This window comes from Numenius arquata, chromosome 2 (assembly GCF_964106895.1).
Source record: "Numenius arquata chromosome 2, bNumArq3.hap1.1, whole genome shotgun sequence".
NCBI classification, from domain to species: domain Eukaryota; kingdom Metazoa; phylum Chordata; class Aves; order Charadriiformes; family Scolopacidae; genus Numenius; species Numenius arquata.
Genome location: NC_133577.1, coordinates 59,142,445 through 59,169,081, shown reverse-complemented (window position 1 = coordinate 59,169,081; position 26,637 = coordinate 59,142,445). Strand labels below are relative to the sequence as shown.

Below are 26,637 nucleotides of genomic sequence, written 5' to 3'. Positions count from 1 at the left end.
ATCCAACCTGGCCTTGAACCCCTCCAGGGATGGGGCATCCACAGCTTCAGTATTGTTCATGGAGCAACCTGTTCCACCACACCTGTCTCACCGCTCCCATTGTAAAAAATGTCTTCCTTAAGTCCAATCTAAATCTACCCTCTTTTTGTTTAAACCCGTTGTCCCTTGTCCTGGCTCAACAGGCCTCATTAAAAAGTTTTTCTCTGTTTTTCTTATAAGCCTCCTTCATATACCGATGGGCTGCAATAAGGTCTTCCTGTAGCCTTCTCCTCCCCAGGCAAAACAACCCCAGCTCTCTCAGCCTTTCTTCACAGGAGAGGTGCTCCAGCCCCCTGATCATTTTCATGTCCAAATAGTCCCACTCTCCTCCTAGACTTAAAGCTTCCACACTATACAGTACACCGTTTCTGTGCCAGCAAAATGCCTATGTAGTATTATTCAGCTTCCTTTAAATTTCTGATCTGTCCTGCTTTGCTTTTGGTTTTACTTGTTTTAAATTGACACACCTTAAATGTAAAAAAGTTAAATGTAGTGTATTTACAGTGAGGAAATATTTGCAAATATCTGCTATAAACCCAGGATAAAATAATACAAATAGCTCATTAACAACCATATGAAATAATCTAAAGGTAAAAGCTACAATTCCCATTTTTGAAAATCATTATAGTCCTCCTCCCCCTCTCCTCCCTCCCAGTATGTAAGATAGAATCATAGAACCACAGAATGGTTAGAGTTGGAAGGGACCTTGAAGATCATCAAGTTCCAAATATTCTCCCATGGGTAACTATTCACACTCAGATTATATAAATTCACATGGCAATATTTAGACATTGCACAGAAAAGGTAATTGGTAAATCAAATAAGGGATTCACTGTTAGATGTTTGGCTTTCTAGAATCTCTTCTTATTTCCTGTAGTGGCTTGGAGAAGTCCCCTAATTACATTTTTTCACTTTGTGTGCAGTTTCCCCATGAATAAGAAAAGCCTCCGGTGGTGTTTCTGTGTTCTGCTAGGTCATCGCATGATGTAATAAATTACGTATTTATTGTACATTAATTTTTTAACATTGGGAATAAGTGGATATACTTCTATAACCATACGTGTAAGCCAGCCTGATAAACTATGGTCATCTGGAGTCATGTGTTAGTGGCTAATTTTCTGCAATATTGAAATTATTGTCGTTACAATTTTTCAATAGTTAATCTCATCTAATTTTACAGAATAGTTGTATTTTCTAATTATTCCTTAATACTCGATGCCCTTTTACCTTATTCTCTGATGCTCACTTTCCTTTTTTTTTTTTTTTTTCCCCCTGATCTTCTAGGGTCCAAAAAAGAAAAAAAAGGTAGGTAGGCAGAAGTATGCTCTAATTCACATACAGCATTTTGACCCTTGCAGTGTTCATTTAGATAGTGTGCCAGCACAATTCTGTTATTTTGGAAATGAAATGAGTAAAATTACAAAGCACTTCATACTGAAATTAAAGTAAGCGTCAGTTACTTCTGGACTGAACTTCTACAAAACATTATTTTTAGGAGGTTTTGTCATAAAAAAGGGTCCTGTGACACTGTAATTGTGTGCAAATTTGCTTTTTAAAAAGAAAAAGGTGGGGTTTTTTTGTTTTCTTAATCTGTATTTCTTCTGAGCTGGTTGGTCAGGCTCAGTCAAATTTGAAAGAGGAAGAAGCATCTCCAGGACACTAAACTTGTCTTTTGCAAGGAGGCCGAGTTGTGTTCCTGCAGAACTGCTAGAGAGAAGGTGGCAAGCGTAGCCGCTGTGTGTTTTGCTGGGCAGTGGGTGTCCAAGCAGAGTGCCGGTGTCCTGGCTTTAAGCCTCAGGCTGGACACGGAACCTGCTGGGTAGGGGGGACAACAGACAGAAGTCCATGGGGAAAGTGGATTGCATAAATTCATGCTTGTGGCTTAATCTTAATTCAGTGATAATGAAATTATCCATCCCTCCTCCGAAAAAGAACACGTTCCAACGTATTCCTTGGAGAACTGTGCATCTCGGTTTTGTCAGTACTATGTTAAATCATAAGAATATGAGAAGTTGACTAAAAAGTGATTATAAGTAACTGAAACAGGCAGATTTTCCATTTTCACTGAGACAAAAATAATCAGATTGATTGATTGATTGATTGATTGATTTTTAACTGGGAGGAACTGATTCTTCCCTGAAATTGTAATGGGTAGAATTGTGGGTTTTATTGACTCTGTTCCAGGAGAATTTTGCAAATCAATGTTTTGGTAACAAATGTGACAAGATTCGCGATAACTTTGGTGGCTGTGCATTTGTTGTTGGCCCTATATTTTCACCATTGCTTCTGTTCAAGCTTCGCAATAACCTTTGTATTCAAAGTTACATTTCTGCATATATTTATTGCCATGCAAAGCAGTGTAAAGTGAAGAGCTTTCAAGTAGTTATTTATATCTGAAAATAGACTATTCAGAATCAAAATGTGAAATAACAGTATTCGTAACACACTTCTTGTGTGATAAATTACAAAGGTTCTCCTTGATTATTTCTAAGTTCCCTGTCAGTTGGATTACTTGTAACAGTGTTTATCAAATATTAGGAATACCCGGGTAGAGTGGGTGGGAAGACTTGACAATACCATCATGTTCATTTGCAGCTGTCCGGACTGAAGTCCTCTTTTGTTGTCTCTTTATTGCCTTATTTACACCTCTGCAAGATGGGCACTGTGCTACTGTGCTGGTTTGGTACCATTCTGTACCCATTTTTCTGAGGAAAAAGGGGATTGGATTCCTAAGAGATGCCTTTGATCTTTAGTGCTTATTTATATTGTGGTACCATCCCATTATATTCTCTTGCTGACACCGTGGATGAAACTCATACTGGTTTAGTCATTCCGCCTGACCTGACTGAATCCTTGTAAGCGCTTGTGTCTCACCAGTTGGTGGCTTGGGGACTTGGGATTCAGCTCTCTGATACGCACCAACCAGGTCAGATGTCTAGGTAAAGTGTGTGTCTCCTCCTCTTTTCACGTTGCCTCTCCCTCAGCCCGTTTACATTCTATATTCTCTATGTTTTAAAAAAGTAAACATTTGATTTGATTTAATTCTCTTTCGTTTGTGTGTGTCAGTAGCAGAATACCATTGTTCAGCCGGCACAGAGATACACCGCCGAATGCAAGTCATTTGTTTTCCTTGACATCTTGGCTTTTGTCATCCATGCCTTTGCTTTCAGCCTTAGTTTAGACTGCTGTCACTCCTTGTTTTCTCTACATGCTGGAGCCTGTGCAGCGTATCATGGTTTATTTTCTCATGTATACAAAAAAAAACCCCACCCTTATCTGTCCCACTCGTAAACAATAATGTTGGCTGTGAATTAATTTTGCAGTTCGATACTAAATCAGCCTCCTTGTTTTTACAAGCTCCGTGAACTTGTTTTGGTTTGCTTCCTGGCCAATCTTCCCCCACAGCCCCGCTTATTTTTTTTAATCTGTTATATTCAGGCCTTGTCTTTGCAGCATCTGCCTTCAGGAACAGCCCTCCTCCCTGGTATCATTCCCTCAACCCCAGATGGAGTCAAGGCACATTGACCGCAAGTTTATTACGTGTGCAATGCAATGGCAGTGTTACTTGTGTAAACACTGAATAAAACTGAATAAAGATAATTTAGTCCTTAGTAACCATGCGCTTGGTGAGGATCGCAGCCTTAGGCTGCTTTAGCTACTGCCTTAACAGGGAATCAGTGTCCTCGAGTGTCTTTATTTTAAGTGCTGTTTTCTAGTGACGGTGCTCATCCTACATGTTTGATTAAACATTGGAAGACTGTGTCAACACAAAAAAACAAGCACAAAACCCAAACAAATTTATAGTAAAAATAAAACCCCATCCAAGAATCTTCCTGTTTGCTGGTGAGGCAAGAAGCGAGGGGCCAAATCTGAATCTTCAAATCCAAAGAGAATTATGCTTTCCACATCCTAGCTGTTCAAATCTCTTGAAGACAATGTGGCCTCATGTGCACAGATCTAATTATCAAATTTTTATGGGTGTCATCAGTGAGGAATCCATGAATGCCATGACTTACAAGACAAAAGCAAGTGTTCTATTTTGATTAATCTGTTTCATGGCAGTAGATTTTGGATATTACTTACCTTGTCTTTTATTTTTTTTAAATGTTTACCCAGACTGCAAAGAATTGATAAGGAAGGTAATTTCTGAGAACCCCAAATTTAAAATATTTTATAATCCTAAAAATTCTAGGATTAACCTAGAGGTTGAATGGTAAACTGTCTTGAGTTGCAGTTAGGATTTTATAACAGTAAAGATAACTCTTTGTTAGTTGTCTTGTGCATTAGATGCTTCTAAATGCCAGACTTGCCTATATCCCGAAATACACTTCGGAATATTTCCCAAAACATTTGAAGTTGTAATATCCACTTAGCAGATCTAGCTGTTACTCAATTTCCACTTTAAAACAAGAAATTTTCATATTCCCCTGGTGTGGCTGTGTTCAGGAGTGTCTAGCAGAATAATATATTAATTGTGAGAGCATATATTGCATCATGAAACTGAGAAGAAAATAGAGTCCATGGTGTGGACTGCCGCTTCGGAGGCTTCATTGACTGTTTAGGGAAGTCCAAAATCTTAATTCAGGGATCAGATTAAAAGGGCAAAGTTATAGGGGGTGAATATGTCCCAAAATGTGTTAAAGTAACGTTGACATTTGTTTTCTTTTAATTTATTGCAAACATTAAGTCCGGTGGCAAAAAGAAAATTAGCAAAGCTGAACAACTGAGACTACAGAAGGAAGAAGAAGAAAGGAGGCTGAAAGAGGAAGGTACTGTGCATTTCATGTATAGGGAATGTGATGGCACAAATCACTTATTTTAAATAAATGGTCAGAAAGTAATTTCCTAAACTATATGTGCATCAGTATCTATTTCACAAACGCAGGTGATTCCTCCCTCTCTTCTTGTGTGGGCCAAAATCTACTCGTTACCGCCTCCCACATCTCACTTTCCTATTAGAGCCATACTCTATTCTCTAGTTATTTCTGCTGCCATTAGGAACTTGGGAAGGAGGATGGTTGGACGAATTAGGTTTTTTTTTTCTCTTTTACCATTACCTTTTGAGATATTCTCAGCAAGTTAGAATACCATAAAACATTGCATTTCTTTTTTTCTTTTTTTTTTTCCCCTCTCTCCTCTCAAGCCTAGTTATCAGTAGTCAATAGAAATCCTCTGAAAAAGACTTTTTCCAGAGGAGGCCAGCAGAATGCTTCTGTTGGCAAGGGGCTAGCTGCTGTTCTGAAGGGTTAGCGGTTAAGGTGACTACAAACTAGGAAGATTAAAGTGTAGTTTGCTTGGGCTTCTTCTGTCTCTACTGAGTGACTGATTCTCCACCCACTTCTTCAAGATCTTTCTGTTTACTGTATCCCTTAAAATGAAGTCCCAGTTGCGTGGCTTGACCCGTCCTCCCCATCTGAACGCATCTGCTCCTGCCGTTTAGTATCACAACCCGATACCCCTCTCTGAATACCAGATCCATCCCCTCTGCTTCTATTTCTGCAATTAATCCAGCCTGAGGGGGGTTTGGGCATGCCATGACTGCTAGTAATACTAAGTGACCACTTAGTGACCACTTAGTGATCACCTTTGTGATTTTGTTAACCTTTGTGGGTGGGAGTAGCAGCTTGGGTGAGTACAGGCAGATTTGGGAACTGCTGTTGCTCTTGCCTCTGTGCAACACAGATATACTTGAAGTGTAGTATACTATACCTGGAGGCGGTGACATTCAAGCTACTGTTTGGGAACATCCGGATTGATGCATAGGCTGTGCTAGCTTTAGATGAAATCAGTTTTAGTTTTCATATCCTCTCTAATTTTCTAGTCCCTATGGCAGCAAAGAAAAGCTAAAACTGTGATCAGGAGTGACTGGTCCTGAAGAGGACTTGGATGAACGAATAGGTCTAAGACTGAGGTACCCACTGGAGGCTGTAGGAAAGGAGAAGATTCACTTGGGGCTGAACCACTCGGGCAGTTTCACCATAGACATTGGATTAAGAACCTGGGCCTGTTGAAGCTGTAGATAAAGGGAGAGGGCACTCCTGCCGCTACTTCTTGAAGTGAAGAAGAGGGCTTAGTCATCCCTGCGTCCAGTGGTATGTCCAGTAAGTCCACTTGCATGTGGACTTGACAGTCCACAGGCTGGTGTGGGTAGTGCCAGTGTGTTTTAGTACTATGATTCAAGTTAAACGTGGCTCATTGGGAAGATTTCTGGGCAATAGGAGATATGACTTTATGTTGCTCATTATTATGGTTGTTTTGTTATTACAGCAAATAACAAAATAATTTGTCTGGTTTTATTAAGCAAAACATAATTATGATCTTGATATATTTCCCAATCTTCAGAGGAAGCTCGATTGCAAGCTCAGCAAGAAGAAGCAGCAAGACTTGAAAAGGAGAGAATTGAACAAGAGCAGATGGAAAACCTCAAGGCAAAAGTTAGTTCATACTCAATGGTTACTGAAAAATTCTAATCCTATATCTAAACTGGTGACAAGGTCTGTAAAACATTATTAATTTAGTGTGAGGATGGAATTTCCTTAGGTCCCTATTGTTGGGAACAAGGTAGAGAAAATTTTCTTGCATCACTACATTAAAATGAGTCATGAAAAATCTAGCCAAGCCACTGAAAGGCATTCTTGAATAAGATCCTGCAAGTTTAGAAGGTAGTGAGCTGGATTAGTAATTCAGTAAAACAAAATGCATTTGAAGTCAAGAGAAATGGTGCTGATTTTTTTTTTCTATAGTATTCTTTCACTAAGCCAATGTTTGGCTTTCATTCAGAAAAATTCCCTGAGATGAGATAGTCTTCCCTGGTTTTGATACATAAAGATGATGCTTTTTTGTATTTTAGCGTATTGTTTAATACGTTAACTTTTGGGACTTTTTTTTCCCCCTATTTCCACTATATTTTCATTTGTATGTATTTTTTTATGTTCCCCGTAATTACATTTGGTACAGCTGTGGCAAGAAAATTTTGGTATAAATTCTAGAACTGGTTACCTGTTAGGGCAGATGCATTGATTTGTGTGTGTATATGTGTGTGTATTTAAATATCTATGTTTATTTTTCTGAGAAGACTGGAATTCAGAACAAAAACTGATTGGTGATATCTAAATAATTTTGGTTTGGTTTGGTGTTTGTTTTTTTTCTAAAAGGAGATTTACTACATTTTTTTAAATTATCTTTTTTATTTTTTCAGAAAAAAAATCACTCTTGCCTTTTCCTCTTGTCCTTCACAGAGCATTTTTTTCCCATAGGGAACGGAGGAATTTAAAATGATAGAAATTATAAGGAAAAAAAAATATCTTGCACGGTTTTTCCAACATATGCTTACGTTTTTTAGCAGCTCTAATTAGAGCTAGATCCAGGAATATGGAAACTGTTCAAGTGAGAGGTTAACAATCATATGACACGTTATGTTTATCATATGGCTCAGCAACTAATGTGATGACAATAACATATTGCAAACTGCTGCAGTCTTCTCAATTAAATGTTTCATAAAAAAAGCAATTTATTAGTGTTTGGATTTGTGTAAATGAAAATGCATTCAAATATCTCCAATTTTTTCCCTTGATATAAAATAACTGTCAGAAGTAAATAAAACGTTTAATTCCTCTGTTTGATATATATATATATATATAAACAGGATCAAGAACGAAGGGAGTCTGAACTAGCAGAACTTCATTCACTGGAACAGAAGTTTTTGTCTGCACAGCAGTGGAAAACAGATTATAGAGCAAATGCAAAGGTAAGCTTTCTTTCCAAAATCTGCCCAGTGTCGTAGAGGTTAGACAATGAAGAGACTTCAGGCTATGTCACCATTGCAGGACCCAGGAATGCTTCCATTTCTTGAATTTAGGTGCATGCTATGACTGCATTTCAAGTTCCATCTCAAGGTAGTAACTGGCCATGCTCACTCTCCTCTGTATTCTATACTTCTCTGTACACAGAGAAGAAACGTGGCCAAAGAGGAGTCTGTGTGGCTGATAAAGTATTAGGGCCCCACAGCTTACCCCAGCGGTCAAGAGGAATTGTGTAGTTTCCGATGTTCTGGTATTTGTCTTTCCTTTTCTATTTGTTTAATTCATTCTACTTTTAAACATTCCACAAAAAATTCTCTACCAGAGCTTAAAAATATTTTTGTAGAATTTGACACAATTGACAACATTTGTTCCAGTGATTCCTGGAAATCACAGGTCATTATTTGGAGAGAGGTTTGCCAAAACTTTGAAGGACACAGTGGAAATCTAGGTCAGATATCAGGGCTTGAAATACGTGAAAATGCAGCTAAGAGTTCATGTCTGCAGTTTAGGGTGGCATAAATGAAGATTGAATTATCACCCAATAGTGCTACATGCCTGTGAAGTTAAATTTTAAATAATAAGGTATAGAAACACATTAGTAGAACTCTTGTGAATCCATCAAACATCATTCAGTAATCGTCTGAATGATATTTGGTCAGTTTGGTTCCAAGCAAGGTTAAATAGACTTGTAGACACAAGGATTTTCTCTTTGTTTTGTGTATTACTTAATCCTTTATAAAGCCTCTGTGGAACAAATTTAGAATCATAGGATAAATCGTGTTAGAAGGAACATCTGAAACTCATATACTTCAACCTCCTGCACAAAGCGGGGCAAACTCTGGAGTTAGATGAAGGGGCTCAGTTGGGTTTTGAAAATGTCTAAGGGTGGGAATACCACAGCATCTCTGGGCAGCCTAGTTGGCTGCTTTACCACTCTCATTGTAACAACTTTCTTTTAAATGCAATTGGCATTTCCCTTGTTACAACTTGTTGATCTTTGCTTCTTTGTCATAACGCGTCATAGAATCATAGAATCATCTAGGTTGGAAGATCTTTCATCTTTGGTGAAAGAGAGCTGCACCTCTTCGTAAGGTCCAGCTGTCTAACAGAGAGCTTTGCCTCCAACCTGTGAAGTTCCTGAGGTCATAGAATCATAGAATCGTCTAGGTTGGGACCCTTGGGATCATCGAGTCCAACCATCTACCCTACACTACAAAGTTCTCCCCTACACCATATCCCCCAACACCACATCTAAACGGCTCTTAAACACATTCAGGGACGGTGACTCAACCACCTCCCTGGGCAGCCTGTTCCAATGCCCGACCACTCTTCCTGTGAAAAATTCTTTCCTAATGTTCAGTCTAAACCTACCCTGTTGGAGCTTGAAGCCATTCCCTCTCGTTCTGTCATTAGTTACCTGTGAGAAGAGACCAGCACCAACCTTTCTACAGTGTCCTTTCAAGTAGTTGTAGAGAGTGATGAGGTCTCCCCTCAGCCTCCTCTTCCTCATACTAAACAGTCCCAGCTCCTTCAGCTGCTCTTCATAGGATTTATTCTCCAGGCCCTTCACCAGCTTTGTTGCCCTCCTCTGCACCCGCTCCAGCACCTCGATATCTCTCTTGGATTGAGGTGCCCAAAACTGGACACAGTACTCCAGGTGTGGCCTCACCAGTGCTGAGTACAGGGGCACAATCACCTCCCTACTCCTGCTGGTCACGCGTCATCGCTGCACCCCTCTGGGAAAAGTTCGCCTCTGTCTTCTCTATAACCCCTACTTAGGTAATGATAGATTGCAATTAGCTCCTCCCTTTCCTTTGTTAGTCCTCTCCAGGCTAGCAAAGCTCAGCCTTTCCTCCTGAGTTGTTTCCTCCAGGACCCTAACCGTCTTAATGTCCCTCCTCTGGACTCTCCCATTTGCCGCTCTTGTACTGAGGGACCCAAACCTGGATGCAGCACTGCAGATGTGGCTTCAGGAGCCCTGCGGAGGGAACAGTCTTGGGCTCGCTGCTTACACTCTGCTCGTTGTAGCCTTGACCTTCATTGCCACAAGGCAATGTGAAGGCCCTTGGCCTTCATTGCCACAAGGGTGCAGCATGATAGCTTCCTAGTTACATCTTGACGCCTTTGGATGATTTTTATTACCTTTTTCAGTTGATGATGAGCTCTGACTTTATTATCCTTGTGAACAAGAGAATCTGTTGGCTCTTTTGAAAGGGGACAGTTGTGGTTTATGCGTGTTTCTGAAGAGTATTTGTTGGAAGAAGAAATATAAGAAATTTTTCGTTTTGAAAAATAATGACAAAATAGGACTAGTATTTTAAAAATTAATCTTCAAATAAAATACTGATAGATTATGGGAAATACCAGATTTTGTATTCAGAATTTGTTTAGAATATTTGTTAAGAATATTAAGGGCAAAAGAAATAGATAATACCAAATGCTGAGTTTCCATGTCCGTTTCTGAACAGTTCAGATTAACAGATACATTTACAAATTATCATGAAATTTATCCTTTTTCTCAAAGAACAAGTGCTGTTATTTCTAAGGATGTGTTCTCCTGATGATGAAACTGAAGCTCTCTTTTAAGCGCAAAGATGTGAAAAAAGAACTCAGATGTTTTAATTACTAAAGATTGATCAATCTTTTATAAAGGAATTTCCAGTGCACTGACCACTCACCTGTTAGTGTGGATTTTTTTTAATTCAGTGGAAAGGGTTATGGAAGTGGTTGACAATGCAATTATACAAGAGCTTTTGCTTTAAAAGATCCATTTTACATTGTAATGCAATCTGCAGTAACATTGTGTTATTAATCTTCCCAGTAAACAGTGAGGCAATGTTTCCTTATTATCTTACTATATGGATGATAAACATTACATTAGAGGTGATAAATTGATCCCATGAGCCAATGTTAGGCTTATGTGTAGAGGTGACGGGGTTTAGCCTGTCACTGATTTTTTTTTTTTCTTCTCCCACATATAAGAATGACCATAATTGATTTGAAAATAAAATTGTTTAAAAATAAATAAATAAATCTAGGGTTTCACATTGCCACCAGAGATTTTTCTAACAGCTGAATTAGTGCTGGTAAGGAGGAGGAAATCTCCTTCAGAGGCAGAGAAAGGAGGAATACACATGTTTGAGTAGAAGGCTCTTAAGCAGCTTTATTGCCAGCGTAGGAATTCTCAGTTCTGTTGGCGATATCTGGTTTGAGAACCATCTGCCTCTTCCACCTGCACCACCTCATTTATGTTCTCAGTCATTTAATCTTTCAGCCCCTCATTGGTGGCAGGTACTGAATTCATTGCTTTTGTAGACATGCAAGCTCTACCTAGCAGAACAGAAACCACTGATAAATGAGTAAGTGTAAACAGCAAATGTTAGGTGGGCAGAAGCAACTTAACACATTAATATCCAAGTAAATTATTTTTTTTTCTGGCATAGTGATAAGCCAGGTGGTGTTAGAGTCCTGTTTAGATGCAGGTGTGAATGTATCACTGTAATATATTTGTCTTTCAGAATCCTCCTTTTTCTTGTAATAATGATAGTCATTTGCACCACGTGCCTGTATCTACTTTTCTTTGAACATTTTCTGTAGTGGGAGCGCTACCTCAGTTGTGATGGAAGTCCTGACCCGACGGTACTGCAGGAAATAAATACTTTCATGAGCTTATGGCGTGAAGATCAAAATGAGGACATTCAGCTTGTGATGGAGAAGGGAGAACAGGTGCTAAATGTGAGTGTGAAAATGGTATTTTCCGTAACAGTCCCGTCCCCCTTCCTTTTTTTCCTTTTTTTTTTTTTTTCAGCCAAATGACTGAAATTGGCTATAACCTTCAAAACCTGGAAGTTTTTCTTCAGGTTTTACATTTTTTAATTACAGATTTATTGTTAACTCTAAAGAAGATGAGTATTGACTTTAAATATGCAGCACATTTAAGGAATTTGTGTGTAATGTTTCTACACTGAGCTCTAGTATTCCAACATCCACCTTCCCTGCTACATACACTTTAAACATGAGCCAGAACATACAAGCTCATGTCATTTCATAGAATCATAGAATCATCCAGGTTGGAAGAGACCCTTGGGATCATCGAGTCCAACCATCTACCCTACTCTACAAAGTTCTCCCCTACACCATATCCCCCAACACCACATCTAAACGGCTCTTAAACACATCCAGGGATGGTGACTCAACCACCTCCCTGGGCAGCCTATTCCAATGCCCGACCACTCTTTCTGTGAAATATAGACGCTTTGGTGGCATATATAGACGCTTTGGTGGCAGCAGCCTTATTGTGTAACATTTACAACCTGTAAACTGTCACGTAAGAGCAGGAGTTCCCAAGATGCAAGCCACCAACCACTGATGGTTTGTAAGGCAATTTTTAAGCAATTTATCACTGCTCTGTAAACCTAGGATTTTATTTTCATTTATGCTAACATTATAGTGGTTGTTAAGAAAATTAAATGTGGCCTTCCAGAAATTGGGGGTGAAAGTCACGTGTGTAAGACAACTTTCCTTGGGCTGGTTTGGTTCTGAGTGTTAGATTTCCTATCTTGCAATGCTTGCTGGGTGCTGCAATTTTCACCTTCCCCATACTGCCTTTTGCTGAGCCTGTGGGGAGTGTGCTGGTTCCTTCTAAGAATTTCAGCAGGTGGCTCCTCCCTTTCTCTTCTGCACTGTAAACCAAGTAAAAAGCCTGGCAACTGCCCACTTTCGTTCCTTCTCTCCTCTCTTCTCCCAGCTGTCACGTCTTTCCCACAGACGCCCAACACACAACGCGCCTCCCACCCTGCTCTACACCAAAGCAGTGATAGCTAGTTCAGATGCTGTAAACTACCTTGCAGTGTATGCTCAGTAGAGTATTACGTGATACTAGAAGATAGGTTATTTATTTTTTTTTTCACCCCTATTGGAAATGCAAGGTGATGTCAAAAAGTCTGTCTTCTCTTGGTCTAAAACACTTGAGCATTTCTTTCCTGTTCTACACGTTTTTAGAGGAAACTATTAAACACTCTGATCTGTGAGGTCGTGGATATCAGCAGTTCGGAGTGGAGAGGGACCACCGTGCTGTCGAGGTAGACCACGTTAAGGGAGCAGTATAAAGAAGACAGTATACTAGTTACAATTCTGCTGCTGCTTTGCCACACTTTTAATGAGCAGCAGCGCTGTGATTCCACAGGGCAAGAGGAAGAAGAGTCTGGCGAGTCTGAAAGGGAGTCATAAAATATAATCTGATCCTCCATCTCAGTGCTGCAAGTCGCTTTGGCCAGCCAGGAATTTTTTTAGTTCTATACAAGTATTTAGATGTTAAAATATTAGCATGTATTAAAAGACAGCAATGTTATGACAGAGTTCTAGACTTCACGATAAGGATTGTTCAAAGAATTAGTATGTAATTGCCGTATGTCTTCCTATTTTATTTTTTTTTTTTAAGATTTCATAGTTGAGATTATTACTAGAGAAAATATGTTCCAAAATAAAGCTGTAAGCTTTTCATTAAAACTAGTTTTTGACCAAAAGGTTTCTTCATATGACCAATCCGGTTCAATAAATGGTCTATTCCATAAGCTGAGATCTCACAGCCTACAGGTCAAGGAATGAAGGAATTGCACTAGAGGAATGAAGGCAGGCAGACTTGACCCTGGAATTTCCAGCATTTTGTGTGGTTGACTGTCTGTCTGATAACACTGGCTTAGCAAAATTTCTAGAGATATAATAAAAAAAGATTATTTCTGCAACCAAGATACGTTTAGGTACAAATGAAGTAAGTTTGCCTCAGGTTTTTTATGACATAACACACAGTATATTAAGGATGGTGTCAAAACAGAGATACTTTTCCCACATATAATGTCTTCTAGTTAATTGAGAAGTTGCAGTTTCTTTTATTGGACACACCACCAAATGAGATAACAGAAAAAGAAACACTCCAGTACCAGGAATCTATTCTGGAACTGCAGAATCTGCTTCATCAGAAGTACAATGGAGCTACAGAGCACCTCCTTAAAGTAAGATTTACGCCTTTGAAGTTGTAACATGCGCAGTGCACATAACTACAAGGTTAACTACAAGTGTCTTGTTATAATGGTTGGGTTTGTTTGTTCTTAAACTGTCATAGAGATTAGTATATGAGTTTCCAAATTTAGCATTTGAGTTTCCAGATCATGTGTATAGCAGGTATCAGACTTGTAATTCTTCAAAACCCATGAAAATCTTAGCTTTACAGTGGAAATTCCCATCATAAAGACATTTAAGATTAAATTATTGTGAAATTTTGTGAGATCTGGAGATGTTGAAAACAAGGGACGCCATATGAAGTTTGTTTCCTATTTTGTCTCAGTGATTTAAATTAAAGCTTGTTGACTATAATTCCAAATGTGAAAAACAGGTCATAAGGTTAGCTTGTACACATTTTTTAATACAAGTTCATATGACTAAAACATTTTTTAGACTAAGATCTTGGGAAAAGTAAAAAGTATTTAAACAGGAAAACGAAAATGACTTTGGAATCTGTTCCATGGCGTGTATGTTTAGGTAGTGATCTTGCTTGCTATTTTAAATGTATTAATCATATATGTAAGTATGTTTAGCAAAAGAATATAGCTAGAGGAAATAAAAAAAGGAAAAAAAGTAAAGGAAATAGTGAATCAATTGTATGTTTGTTCACAGTCAAAACCCATTAAGAAATGTTAAATTCTTGATTGTCTTTACTGAATTTAGGATTAAACTCCTAATATAATTATCATTTCACAAGTTTGAAATTGACAAAATTATAAAATAATCTGTGCAGTGACTGTAGGATAGGAGTGCTTTATTGCTCAGTAAGTCCTTCTTTTGGTGTTTTTTTTTTTTTTCTTTTTCTTTAACTTGTCCTGAGAGGTATTTTTGAGGGCACATGATTAAGGGAGATAGGCAGTACCATTGAAGGGGATAATGTGAGACCCCATATTTGTCAGTAGTTGACTGACAGAATTGATGAAGTCAGAGGAAGAAAACGAATGTAGTTCAAATTTTAACAAAGAGATTTGAGTTTATAACTGTCATGTTTTAGTACATAAATGCAACATACCTGAGCTTGGTCTGGCATATTTTTATTCCTACGTGTGTTTTTCTATTTATTCAAGTGTAAATGTAAGTAAATCAAAGTGATATAAATAAGAAGAAAACATGTGGCTTTTTTCTTTGTAGACAGCTAATATGTATGAAGATTCTGAATCCGGAAATATGCAGGCAGTCATAAAGGATAAAAATGTTACTTTCTGTATTTGGGCCAATCTGAAGAAGAAAGTGAGGTACAGCAAATTGAAATTCTTTGAATTTGAAATGAGACCTGGCCTTGTCTACCCAAGTCGAGTAAACACCAAGAACCAGTTTCTCATAATCTTTTTCACGTTAAATAGCATTCATTCCACAGACTCCCAACTGATGGATTTCATACCAACCTGTTGTTAAGGAAGGTACCAGTTACGTCAGCGTTTTATTAAAGAAACGGGAGTGTTTTATATATGTGTGTAGTTATAAGTAGATATATCTATGATTTGTTTCTTAAAATTATACAGTTGAACACTGTTACTGCCAGAAAAATTTTTAAAGGAAAACAATAAAATTCATGCAGAGAATTTAAATTCCTCTGGAAGTAATGTTTCTGGCTGATGCATTAAATAGTTTCTAAGCTGTTACAGTTGTTTGCAAAGTGGTGAATGATGCTTTGTGCTCAGTTCTCTGTTAGATAAAAGATGCTAGAGCCTGGGATGCAAATATCCTCCATAGTGGGTTCTGAATCTAAGATTTTTTTTTTATTAGATTGCCCTTTAACTGATACGTTTTTCAAAAAAAAGATTTTTGAGTGGACTTCCTACTCCCACTCCACAAATCTGAGGAATAACTTGGTAAAAGTACTTTGCCTTGACTAAGGACCTGTTGGTGTAAGCTTTGCTAAGACAACTAGAAGGCTGGGTGCTGAGCAAGGTCAGACTGACCTGCAGGAAGAGCCCACTTCGGCTAGTGTTAAAGCCTTTTTGTCATCTTAGAGATGCATCTAAAATTTTCAAACAAGAATTAAAAAATAAATGTTCATTTACTAGAAGATTTTTAGAACTTGTGACCAGCGGATCTTACCCAAAAATAAGTATTGTTTGAATTGTTCTGGCTTTGGTTGGGCAGAAATTGCAATGAGTAACAAACTTCTGTATCTGATGAAAGAACCCAAGTTCACACATTAGATACTTGATTGGCTTGAGAGGTGGGCCCATGCCAAACTCATGAAGTTCAACCAGGTCAAGTACAAGGTCCTGCACCTGGGTCACAGCAATCCCAAGCACAGATACAGGTTGGGCAGGGAATAGCTGGAGAGCAGCCTTGAGGGAGACTTGGGGGTGTTGATTGATGAGAAGCTTGACATGAGCCTGCAATCAGAAGAAGTGTGGCCAGCCGGCTGAGGGAGGTCATTCTGCCCCTCTACCCTGCTCTGGTGATACCCCACCTGGAGTATTGTGTCCAGTTTTGGAGTCCTCAGCATAGGAAGGACCCTCCTGTTGGGGAGGATCCACAGAAGGGCCACGAAGATGATCAGAGTGCTGGAGCACCTCTCCTGTCGGGGCAGACTGAGAGAGTTGGGGTTGTTCGGCCTGGAGAAGAGAAGGCTCGGGGGAGACCTTATAGTGCCCTTCCAGTACCTGAAGGGGGCCTACAAGAAAGCTGGAGAGGGACTTTTTACAAGGGCGTATAGTGATAGGATGAGGGTAATGGCTTCAAACTGGAAGAGGGTAGATCTAGACCAGATATCAGGAAGAAATTTTGAACTGTGAGGGTAGTGGGGCACTGGCCCAGGTTGCCCAGAGAAGCTGTGGATGCCCCATCCCTGGAAGTGTTCAAGGCCAGGCTGGATGGGGCTTTGAGCAACCTGGTCTGGTGGGAGGTGTCCCTGCCCAGGGCAGGGGGGGTTGGAACTGGATGATCTTTAAGGTCCCTTCCAACCCAAACTGTTCTATGATTTGATGCAAGTTGGCCTCCTATTGCTTCTCTTAGCCTGTTCCCCCGGTGGCTGTGTAATTCTGTTGATTATTGAAATTACCTTTACATCTCTGTATCTTTGGGTTTTATGTGGAAGATGCTGAGACTGATGTAATGTAGACGTCTGGTGACTGACTTCACCCATATAGGATTTGCTCATTAAGTTAGTCAGGCATTAAACTTAAATTTAATTAATTTAAATTTACCAGAAATGTACTGCGTAGAAGAGCTGCTGTCTGATTTTGCCTCATTGTTATCCTATCAGGACCGTTAATTTTGCAGCTCCTCATCTCCTTAATACAGTTACAGTTTTTCTGGAGGGGTTACAGATACGTGTCAGTACAGAACAGGAAGCGTATCGTGACATCCCACTGTATTTCTTAGACTGTGCCGTGCGTCAAAAGTGAATTTAGGTGACTTTTAGTGTAGAACATAAATTTGAATACTTACGAAGAAATATAAAAGTAAATGCTGCCAATCTTACTCGGGAATGTGTTGTGTTTTTTTTTTTAACTGTTATTTACAGGTTCAAAAATCACGTGTTTTGTGATGTGGAGCATGGATTTGATCTTCCAAAGTCGCTGGCTGTGAGCAGTGTTGCTGTTCGCATATTGCATACTCATTATGATCATGTATCTCCACTTTGGCTGCAGTGTCAGAGTGTGCCGAAATTGGAAGTCCTAGATAGCGAAGACTTAACTCAGCATTCAAAGGACAACGTAGAAGAACCCGAAGAAGAGGAAAAGAAAACCAGAGAAGAGCCCAACACGCCCACTGAAAAAGAAATGTGTTCTGATGGGAGAAAGGTAGGTTAAAAAAAAAAATCTCACCAAAGGATATTCTACCTTGCTATTGTTACTTGAAACCCAGTCATGGTCTAACAACTTCTTAATGTGTCCTGTGCCTGAGAGAGCCAGGTTCTTCAACGGTTTACAGAAAAAAGGCAACTTGTGTTAATACAGTGCCACAGACCTTCTCAAGAGAGTGGAAGGTGAATGGCCAAAGATTGTTGTACCGAAGAAAAGGGTCGTTTGGACAGGGTGTGGTAGTCGCCGTGCAGTTGGCATGCATGAGTTGGCATTTGGTTGGCAGTTTAAGGGTAGGATCAATCCGTGAGGAATGTTAGGTGCCATTGTAAGATATTTCCATAAATCTGTGACTTATTTTCTGCTTCTGAGAAACTGACAGCCCCATAAGATCACCGCAGGAACCCAATATGAGGACAATTAGCAGCGTGCAGAATAGGATGCAGTTCAGCAGGTCTAGGTTGAGCAGTTATTTGGTTGCTCAGTGTCTGCACGCGAAAGCTTTTGCCACTAGAGAGAGGGCTGTCCCAATTCGGTTTGTATTTGCTGGATTCCCCTCATCAGCACTCCCCAATGGAGTGTGTTGGCTTTGGGGGCTGTGGGGCTGGCTTGGTTTTGTATTCTTGTTACTGGGTTTGGGTTTTTCACTTTCAGTATTATCTGTGACCTCCAGATAGGTGACTCAGGTTCTCTATCTAAAATTTCTGTACAAATAACTGCGAACCATCATGTTTTATGCCTTTTTAATACATTTGGAGCAATGATCTTTGCCTTTTTCCTTTTCAGTCCCTGATACCTTGTAGTGAATCAGTGCTTGAAATCCCATTTTTCTTAGTTCCTTTTTTCTTTTGTGTGTGACAAATCTGGTATCTTAGCACTTTTCACCTACATTTTTCAGACTTTCTGCAGGCTCCTCATTTCGTTCCATCTCTTTTTCTTTCCCAGGTCTTACTCTCTTTCTGTCAGTCCAGTTTTGTGAATTTTCCTGTTCCCTCTGAGGCCTTCCCTTGTCTCAGCTACTGCAGTCCCTCCTCCTGTCTGGCTCTGCCTTGAGTTCCCCCACATTTATGTGTGTAAACACTTCTTTCCCCTCACCTTCTGTCCTGTTCCGGGAGATGTGTCTTCCTCCCACGCACTGGCAGGAGGTGCCTTTGCCTCCAAACGGATGGCTCGTACACTGAACCGCCTTTTGTCTACTTCTGTGCTTCCAGAGAAGACAGGGATGAGATCATATCTGGGTTGGAAATTTGGCTGGAAATCTAGGGTAATGTTTTGAAAATAGAAAACAGTGTGAGAAAGGGAATAAAATATCATGGCAAAGCACAGGCTACGACTGCAAGCGGGGGTTCTTGCAGAGTTTCAGTATGGCTTTCAATTCAGTGTTGGCTTAAGTTTTGTTTGTGTCACCCTTCTAGCTGTAATGTCGGCATAAACAAATTTTTGAGTGCACCCACTGCTAAAAAGGTTAAGTGCTTGTATGGTACTTGGAGAGCTCGAGATGGAATTTGCTGTGGAACTGAAGTAATTATTTATCTCTATTTATATGTCTGGTTACAAAGTTGGAGGGTACCTTTAATCAAAAGTATCTTTGCTAGCTAAGTAGAAGTGATTTCTCCTAAAACCTTGACCCTGTTGCGAGATTGATGCAAACGTTGCTGAAGGAGTGGGACTGTACTCTTTCTCCTTGAAGGAGATGATACCCTCTTCTTTACTGTGTCTGTCTCTGACTAATGAAAAAACATCTTTTGCTTTTTATATAGAGTGCTAGCTCATTCAAAGAAAACAATAGCATAGCTGGTATAAACGAGACAGAGGAGGAAACTGAGAAGAAATCAGAAATCTTGGACATACTGTCGCAAGGTATTTGGCTAGTTTATGTGCAGTACTGCAAAATGACATTCTAAACATTTTATTTTATATATGGAATCGTGATATAGATTTCCATGTGAATGGAACAAAGTTTGTAAATATATTGATGTTCTGATAACACTTGAGGTTTGTTGACATTTCTATTAATGATTGTTAAATGCACAGTGAAAACAGGATGGATAGGAAGATGAATTTTGTACCCACACTTATTTTAATTAATTTATTTATTATTTATGTTCATGGACGTATTTAGTATGTTTATGTATGTTTGTGTATTATTATGCATACACTTATGTATGTTTATGGGCGAGACAGACAATCTTTATGAATCTGCCAGGCTGTATGGCGAGATTGACTTCCTCAGAAATAAATTATTTAAATGCATATAATGGAAGGCACTCAAGTAATATAGGTATTACTGAGTATTACTTAAACGTGCACTTAAAGCAAGATACACGCTGATATACTTTGCTAAAAGAGGGCCTAATTCTAGGAACTAAAAGTGTTTATCTGTCCCACAGAAGTTTAAGTTACAAATTTCTTCAGTGTTGTGGTGTCGTTTGGTTTAATAAGAGTCAGTTTTCTTGTAGGACACTCTTAAATAAAACAACTGCAAACTGTTGAGCATAGTTTAGCTGAGCTGTACAGCCTTTGCCTTGTTGTAAAAAAAAACAACCCCAAACAACCCAAACAAACAACACTTTCTGCTGAGCACAGTCCAAGCAACCAGTTGTCAGACTAAACCCTAAAGACCACCCAAACAAGGTGGTTTTCCAGAGAATATAAAGAACTTGGGCTTCAGTTGGAGGAATTTGCTATTTTATTTCAGTAAGGCTTTGCAAATCCCTACCATAGTATTAAGTGAGATGTGTGTGTGCAGAAGGGCACTAAATGTACCGGAACGTCTTCAAGCTTGTTTATCTGTTTTAATAAGGAGAGAAGGCCTATGAAATTATGCTTTTGCTGGTATGCTAATGATTTGCAAACCCATTCAACCAATTTTCAGAATAGAGTTTGAAAGGATACTCAGTTACCAGAAATTCAATGAAAATTGAATTCAGCCAGGTAGGAGAGAGGAAAAAACCAGGACTGCAACAACAGCCAGTTCTCCTCAGGATTTAGCTTCATTGTACCAGTGTTAAGAAGTTAGTTTATCTTGGGAGAAGGAATAGTTTTGTTTTGAAGACACTTAAATATTTTTTAATTATTATTTTAAAAAGCAAGTTAAAGTGCAAGCTACCACTGTGGCTGGTAGTAAAATGTAAATTGATTTTTCCTGTAATTTTTTTCTCTGAATAATTGGAAAAGGATGTTCTGTTGTGTGAGTACAGCAGAGTAACATCTCTGCATAATGCAACTAAATCTGACATTATAAACACCATTTTCACGTTTTTTGACAAGCTTGAAGAAAGCTTTTATAGATATTTGTCATTTTCTGGAGGTTATCTCACTCTCTAAAACAAAATTTCTTAAGATTTACGGTACTTGACCACTTCCATCCTCCTTCTGTAACATCCGGTGCAATGGTTTATGTGGGCATGCTTGTTTGGTTGTGTTTTTTTTTTTTTAAAAAGACAACATTTCTAGGCATTTTGCTCCATGGCATTGATGCCTTCTAGTATCATTTTCCAATTAATTAAAACTTAAATTGATATATGTATGTAATAGCTACGTAATTACGTTTCATATTAAATCCCTCTTGCTCTTCATAAATATTAGCTATCTTTCACCTTCAGCACATGATCTGTAGGTGCCTGTTATTTTTTTTTTATTAGCCTCATTTCTTTTCATACCAATACAATCTTATTAAACCTGTCTGGAATCTACTGTAGCGTATACTTGTGAAATTCTTCGGCGATTAATGATGTGACTCATTTTGTCAGTAAAACCTTATTCCTATACAAATCTTGTTGGCTTGACAAAATCAGAGTAGAGATTAATCTGTTAAAAAGCTCAGTACCAAAACAAGAAGTGCTTTTCCTTGTCCTGCTGTCTTTCCCTGCGTTTCAATTAATTGGTAAAAGATTTGGACAACACCAGTAGGTGGTGCTGAAACGCCGCAGAGCGTGAAGCACTTCAAGCACATGGGCTTTTTGTGGGAAAACTAGAAGTGGGAAACTTCAGTGTTTTAGTTTAAGCCCCCAAGTTAACTCATGTTCTTTGGTTTTATATTTTTTTTTTTTTTTAGTTCAGGATCCACCGATGCAGGAAAATACAAATGAAAAAGAAGAGGCGATAACTGATGAAAACATTGTTGATTTGCAACAGTTTGTACCAGTGGGTGGCGTGTACCACATCGACGCACTGCGGCTTCCACCGCAGGTCAAAAAAATCAAGGACTGGAATATGGTGGAGGTAAGTGAGGAAAGAGATTACGCCCTGTGCAGTCCTCTTCCCTGTCATCCTTGAAGAGTTGTTTGGAGGTGCATCACCACCGTACATAAGCAGTGTATACACAATTGCTTGAGCAGCAAACTAAAGGACCAAGTTTTTCAAATAATTTTTCAAGTACACTAGGCCAATTTTTGGAGCAGTTGTGGGGAACAGATCAGCCTGCACTTGGAGAGCTGTTTGCTCAACAGCTGTTTTCTCATCAGCGTTTTCTAGCACAGGTTGCTGTGCTGGAACATACTCTTGGACAAAGTAAAATCAAAGAGAAAAGTTGTTAGATGTTCATATATGAAAGGTACACTTAAAAAAGGACGCTAACAAAATTACTGCCAGTTCAGTGCCAGGCTCTGTAAGATACGCTGTAAGACATAGCCAATGTGTTCTAGTTTTCCCACTCGTGGAGCCTTATGCAGCATTAACCTACATCACAGTTTTTAGCGAAGCTGAAAAACTTTAAGAAATGAAATTCCAATGCAAATTAATCAAGCAGGACTGTGGGCAGAGGGAGAGATGTGGGATCTTTGTCCCCAGGCGAGCACATAGAACTGCACTACCAATCACCTGTGACCGCTTTCATTCCCTTTGACACTGTGTGGAATTATATCTGGTTTTGCCTCTCAGGTGCTCTTGGGGTTTTTTTGAAGACTCTGGATCTATTAAAAAGTGACTATGCCTACTGTGAGGCACATAAAGGGTTCAAAGGCCCGTTCGTAGTTGCTCTTCTACTGTCTTCAACAGCACAGTTGGAAATGGGCAAGTGTTGAAAACATGCAATATTAGCAAACCATTAATACTAATAAAGTTTAAAAGTTAGGAAACTCCACAGGTGATTGAGTGGACTTAGAAAAAAGAAAAGAAGTAGGGTACTGCATTTTCTAATAAAAATGTTCTCTGTCCTTTTCCCATGTTGCCAAAGTTACTTGATGTTGGACTGGAGGCATACACATATCCCCCAGAAGAGGCTGACGGTGCCACACATCCACCCATACAGATAACCCTTAGGCTTTCTGACGATGTGATGTATTTTAAGGATCCTGTAATAGCCCGATGGGATCCTGCAGGTACCAGTTGAGGACTTAAATTTATTTCAAGTTTGAATAATGGGATTTATACCCGAGTTTGAGTATTTCCAGAATGTAGTATTCTACTTATTAGAAAAGTATGAAGTAAGAAGATACTAGAGTAGAATCTATTAAAATGGTTTTATGTTTGAAGTTAGTTGAAAATGAACTTACGGACTGCTATATAGCCAGTAAAAAAATGACAGTTACATTAGGATTTCTTTATTATTTATTTTTATTTCTTTTGAGATTAAGGAGAAGCTTTCCTGTGAAAATTAGCCCAGTCTTGTACTTAAAGACAATTAAAAGGAGGGGAGTTTTTTTACCTTAAGTGAATTCTCTTTGTTTTGTGCCTAATGCTTTATCTCTGAATATTAGTTAACCTAGGATGTCTTTACTCACTAATTCTTCCCCAGCACCTGTCACGAGCAGAAGCTTTACATAGCCATCTTTGTATTTTTGCATCCCTTTGGTAAAGGCCAACAGTGGAGAACTGATGGCATCAGCAACATCACATATAAAACACAAGAAAAGAGTATCACCTTTGAGATAGATGCCTTTTACACAATAGCACTTCTCCAGGATGTTCACTGCAACATGCTATATCAGGCATGGGAATTGCGACCTACTGGTACGGATGAAGCACTACTTAGAGTTACTACAGTCTTTGCAACAATTCAGATACAAATTAAGGTACTGTAAATAATTTTTTTATAAAACATTTGCAGATTAAAAAAAAAAAATTACAGAATTATTACAGTGCCCTTTATTAAGAACCACAAGAATCTCACTGTTCCCCGGTTGAAAGTCCCTAGATTGACTGGTGACTGGTGATTTAATTTCCATTATTTTCTGTGAACTGCTCAGAAGAAAGCATCTGTATTATTGTTTTGCAAAGTTCCAGTAAGTGCTTTGGTGTTGATAGTACTTTGCTGAAGTCAAGACTGCTTCACCAGCTAAAGACTTAAAAATTGTTCTTCTTCTTGTAGCTGGGAGGAGAGAGAAGTAAAAGCATTTCAGCAACCTACTACTAATGCTACTTGTTCCTTCTAGAGGTTCAAGTTACACATGATTATCCATCTGCTCATTGCCATATAAATCAGTTCAGTAACAGACATGATTTTAAGTTAGTATGGAGCAGAAGCATGGGCCAGTAGACCAGCAGAAAACTACAGAAAACTGGCTTTCTTCAAGATATGTGGATGAAAGTTTACAGACCAGAGTGGTAGATAATGTATGCAATATCCAGGAGAGCAAAGATAGCGTTAGTATTTGATGCCAAAGCCACAAAATAGCTTTCATGATGAGTAAGTTGCTTTCCCTGGTTTGTACAACAGGGTGATCAGTGTATGTTGGCTTCAGTAGCAGTGGAAGAGAAAGATGTGCTTTCCCATGTGACAGGAAAATGGATAAGCCCACTTGACCTAAGGGCAGTTTTGAAAAAGGCTGGTGTGAATATTTTCCCAGGAGAGCATTCTCACAAGTATGTCTCTGTGAATAAGAAGGTGAGTGCAGGAGTGGTTGGTTTTCCCTGTAGTTTTTTTTCAACCTGTTTTTCACATAGGTAACATTTTCTTGGATGAAGCCCTGTTGTGTAGGATCAGGTGGTAAATATACAGGTGTTCTGGCAGCTTACCCAGTGAATTCTGGTTAAAGCAAGCTTTTTTTTTTTTACATTTCTGTAATGTAGGGAATTAGTCTGAATGGTATATATATTTTCTAACTTGTACTTTTGCATTACAGGCTCCCCTAGCAGAAGATAGGGCATATCAACAGATGGCTCTGGTTGCATCTGCTTTTGCTTTTGCCTGGAGCAAGTGGAATCTAGAAGCAGGTCAAGAGAAAGTAGTATTCAAGGTCTGTGGATTTAGACTAAGCTTCTAGAGAACAACAGCACAGAAGTATATCACAGTTAAAGAGTTAGAAACAATTGACTTCCATAAGTTGTATTGATCTCAAACATTGTCTTCAAGTGCAGCAGTTTTAAGATTTAGGGTTGACTTCTTAGCAGTGTTCAGTAAAACTTCAGAGCCTGCTTTACAGCTCATGCATTTGTGCCAAGGCTAGGATGATGGAGCTGGATGCTGATATTCATGAGTAGCAGCCTACTATAACTGAATAGCAATCTGATGTGCAAGTTTTATTGTTAATATCTGGCCATTTGTTCTTGTCCATATGGGTTTTCATTTGTTCCCTACTGTAAAGGGGGGGAGAATAAGCAACTTAAGCATTGATTTGTTTCCCTCTGTGAGTTAGAACACATGGGTTAAAACTTCTCCTAAACAAACAGAAAAATACACCCAAGTTTTGGTTGTAGATACAGAATGTACCATACTGTTGAGATCTTGAGAAGCTCTCCCACTCTCAAGTTAAATGCATGTGGCATACAAATATTTAGCCTAAAATTTAATTGCAGGAGAAAGTACTAGAACAAATGATACTGGAGTGGCCAAAACTTGCATTTTACAGAGGCAAACTAGATGGAAGATTTTAGTGCTGATGCAGTACCCGATACAGTCTCTTAGGCACAGAGTGCTAGTATTGTTTTAGGAGGTCAAAGCAACACCTTGGTTTTGTTGTCATATTACACTCATGAGTGTCCCAGAATTTAGAATATACACTGTCAGTGTCGTGGGCTTCGTCTTACGGCACCTTTTTTTTCCTCCTGCAACAGGTAAGTGAGCATCTTAAAGCAGATTCTATCGAAGACAAAGACTGGTCTCTTTATATGTTTAATGGTCAGAAAGCACAAAAGCTCAAGATCACTGAAACCAGTGAAGCTTTTTCAGAAGAGCTAGAAGATGATTCTGAATTTCACTCCACACTCTACCACATGCTTAAAGACTTTGCCAGCAAAGAAGCCATGGATAAAGTGGAAGCAGCAAGCTGCCTGTTTATTGATGTTGTGTATCAGCTACTCCTTGCTACGAGAGTTTTAACATACTCTTAAGTACTGCATGCTTTCCTTTTAAACTTTATTATCAAAAGCTTTCAATAAAGTTACATTTCAAGTCCTGAATCCTTTTCAATTCAAATCATTGGAACAGCTTCAATGACTGAAATGCAAATAAAGTTCAAAAATAAGTTCTTTATTCTCCTGTGGCTAGACCACTTCGTCATTTATTGTTAGCTGTGGTCAAAATTACTACCTGCTTTACTGTAAACATGAATAAAACCAAGATACTTTTAGGTACTTATAAAGGTGACTTTTGTCAGAATGGGTGGGAAGGGGGAAGAAAAGTATTTCGTAATTTCAAGTCATGCTTTTTAAAAAAAGAAAAAATTGTCTCCCCAAAAAGCACCCACAACCCAACCAACTAACCCCAATATGTAACCTTAAGTATACTAGCTCAGCCTCTCAGCCTCCCATCCAGAACTTGCAAGTACAACTACAGAAGCCAGAACCTTTGTTATACCGGGGGTGGTCCGTTGTGTTGAAGTCCTGTATATGGCCACAACAGTTGCTGTAGTGAAGTCCAGGAGTCCCCAGTTCCGACAGGTGCTGCATCTGCTGGTCTTTGAAGAGACAGCCCCGTGAGGAAGCTTGTAAGAGCAGCGAGCAGTACCAGGATGGAAACGGAAACCCAGAGAGTTTTGTTCGCGTTGGAAAAGGAAGCCTTGAAATGGGATGCCCACGATGACATTAAATTGTAC

The 26,637-nt window shown here is 39.0% G+C and overlaps 2 protein-coding genes across 3 annotated transcripts in view; one reads left to right on the top strand and one right to left on the bottom strand.

The window, feature by feature from the left end:
* Positions 1-1,329: 1,329 nt before the first annotated feature.
* DNAI7 (dynein axonemal intermediate chain 7) lies at positions 1,330-26,059 on the top strand. Of its 2 annotated transcripts, XM_074162681.1 has the most exons (16): positions 1,330-1,344; positions 4,727-4,808; positions 6,382-6,473; positions 7,685-7,786; positions 11,439-11,576; positions 13,706-13,852; positions 15,033-15,136; positions 17,383-17,662; positions 18,805-18,807; positions 19,423-19,522; positions 21,720-21,886; positions 22,839-22,983; positions 23,462-23,676; positions 24,321-24,488; positions 24,727-24,840; positions 25,658-26,059. In XM_074162681.1, exons 3-16 carry the CDS (start codon positions 6,453-6,455, stop codon positions 25,931-25,933), a joined length of 1,980 nt encoding a protein of 659 aa, XP_074018782.1. In that variant the 5' UTR covers positions 1,330-1,344; positions 4,727-4,808; positions 6,382-6,452; the 3' UTR covers positions 25,934-26,059. The 2 variants fall into 2 exon arrangements, with proteins under 2 accessions (XP_074018782.1, XP_074018791.1); XM_074162690.1 differs by lacking the exon at positions 18,805-18,807.
* Positions 25,954-26,637, bottom strand: part of IRAG2 (inositol 1,4,5-triphosphate receptor associated 2) — a 41,908-nt gene continuing 41,224 nt past the window's right edge. The window contains exon 39 of the mRNA XM_074162834.1: positions 25,954-26,637. Coding sequence (XP_074018935.1) covers positions 26,394-26,637 — 244 coding nt within the window. The 3' untranslated portion in view covers positions 25,954-26,393.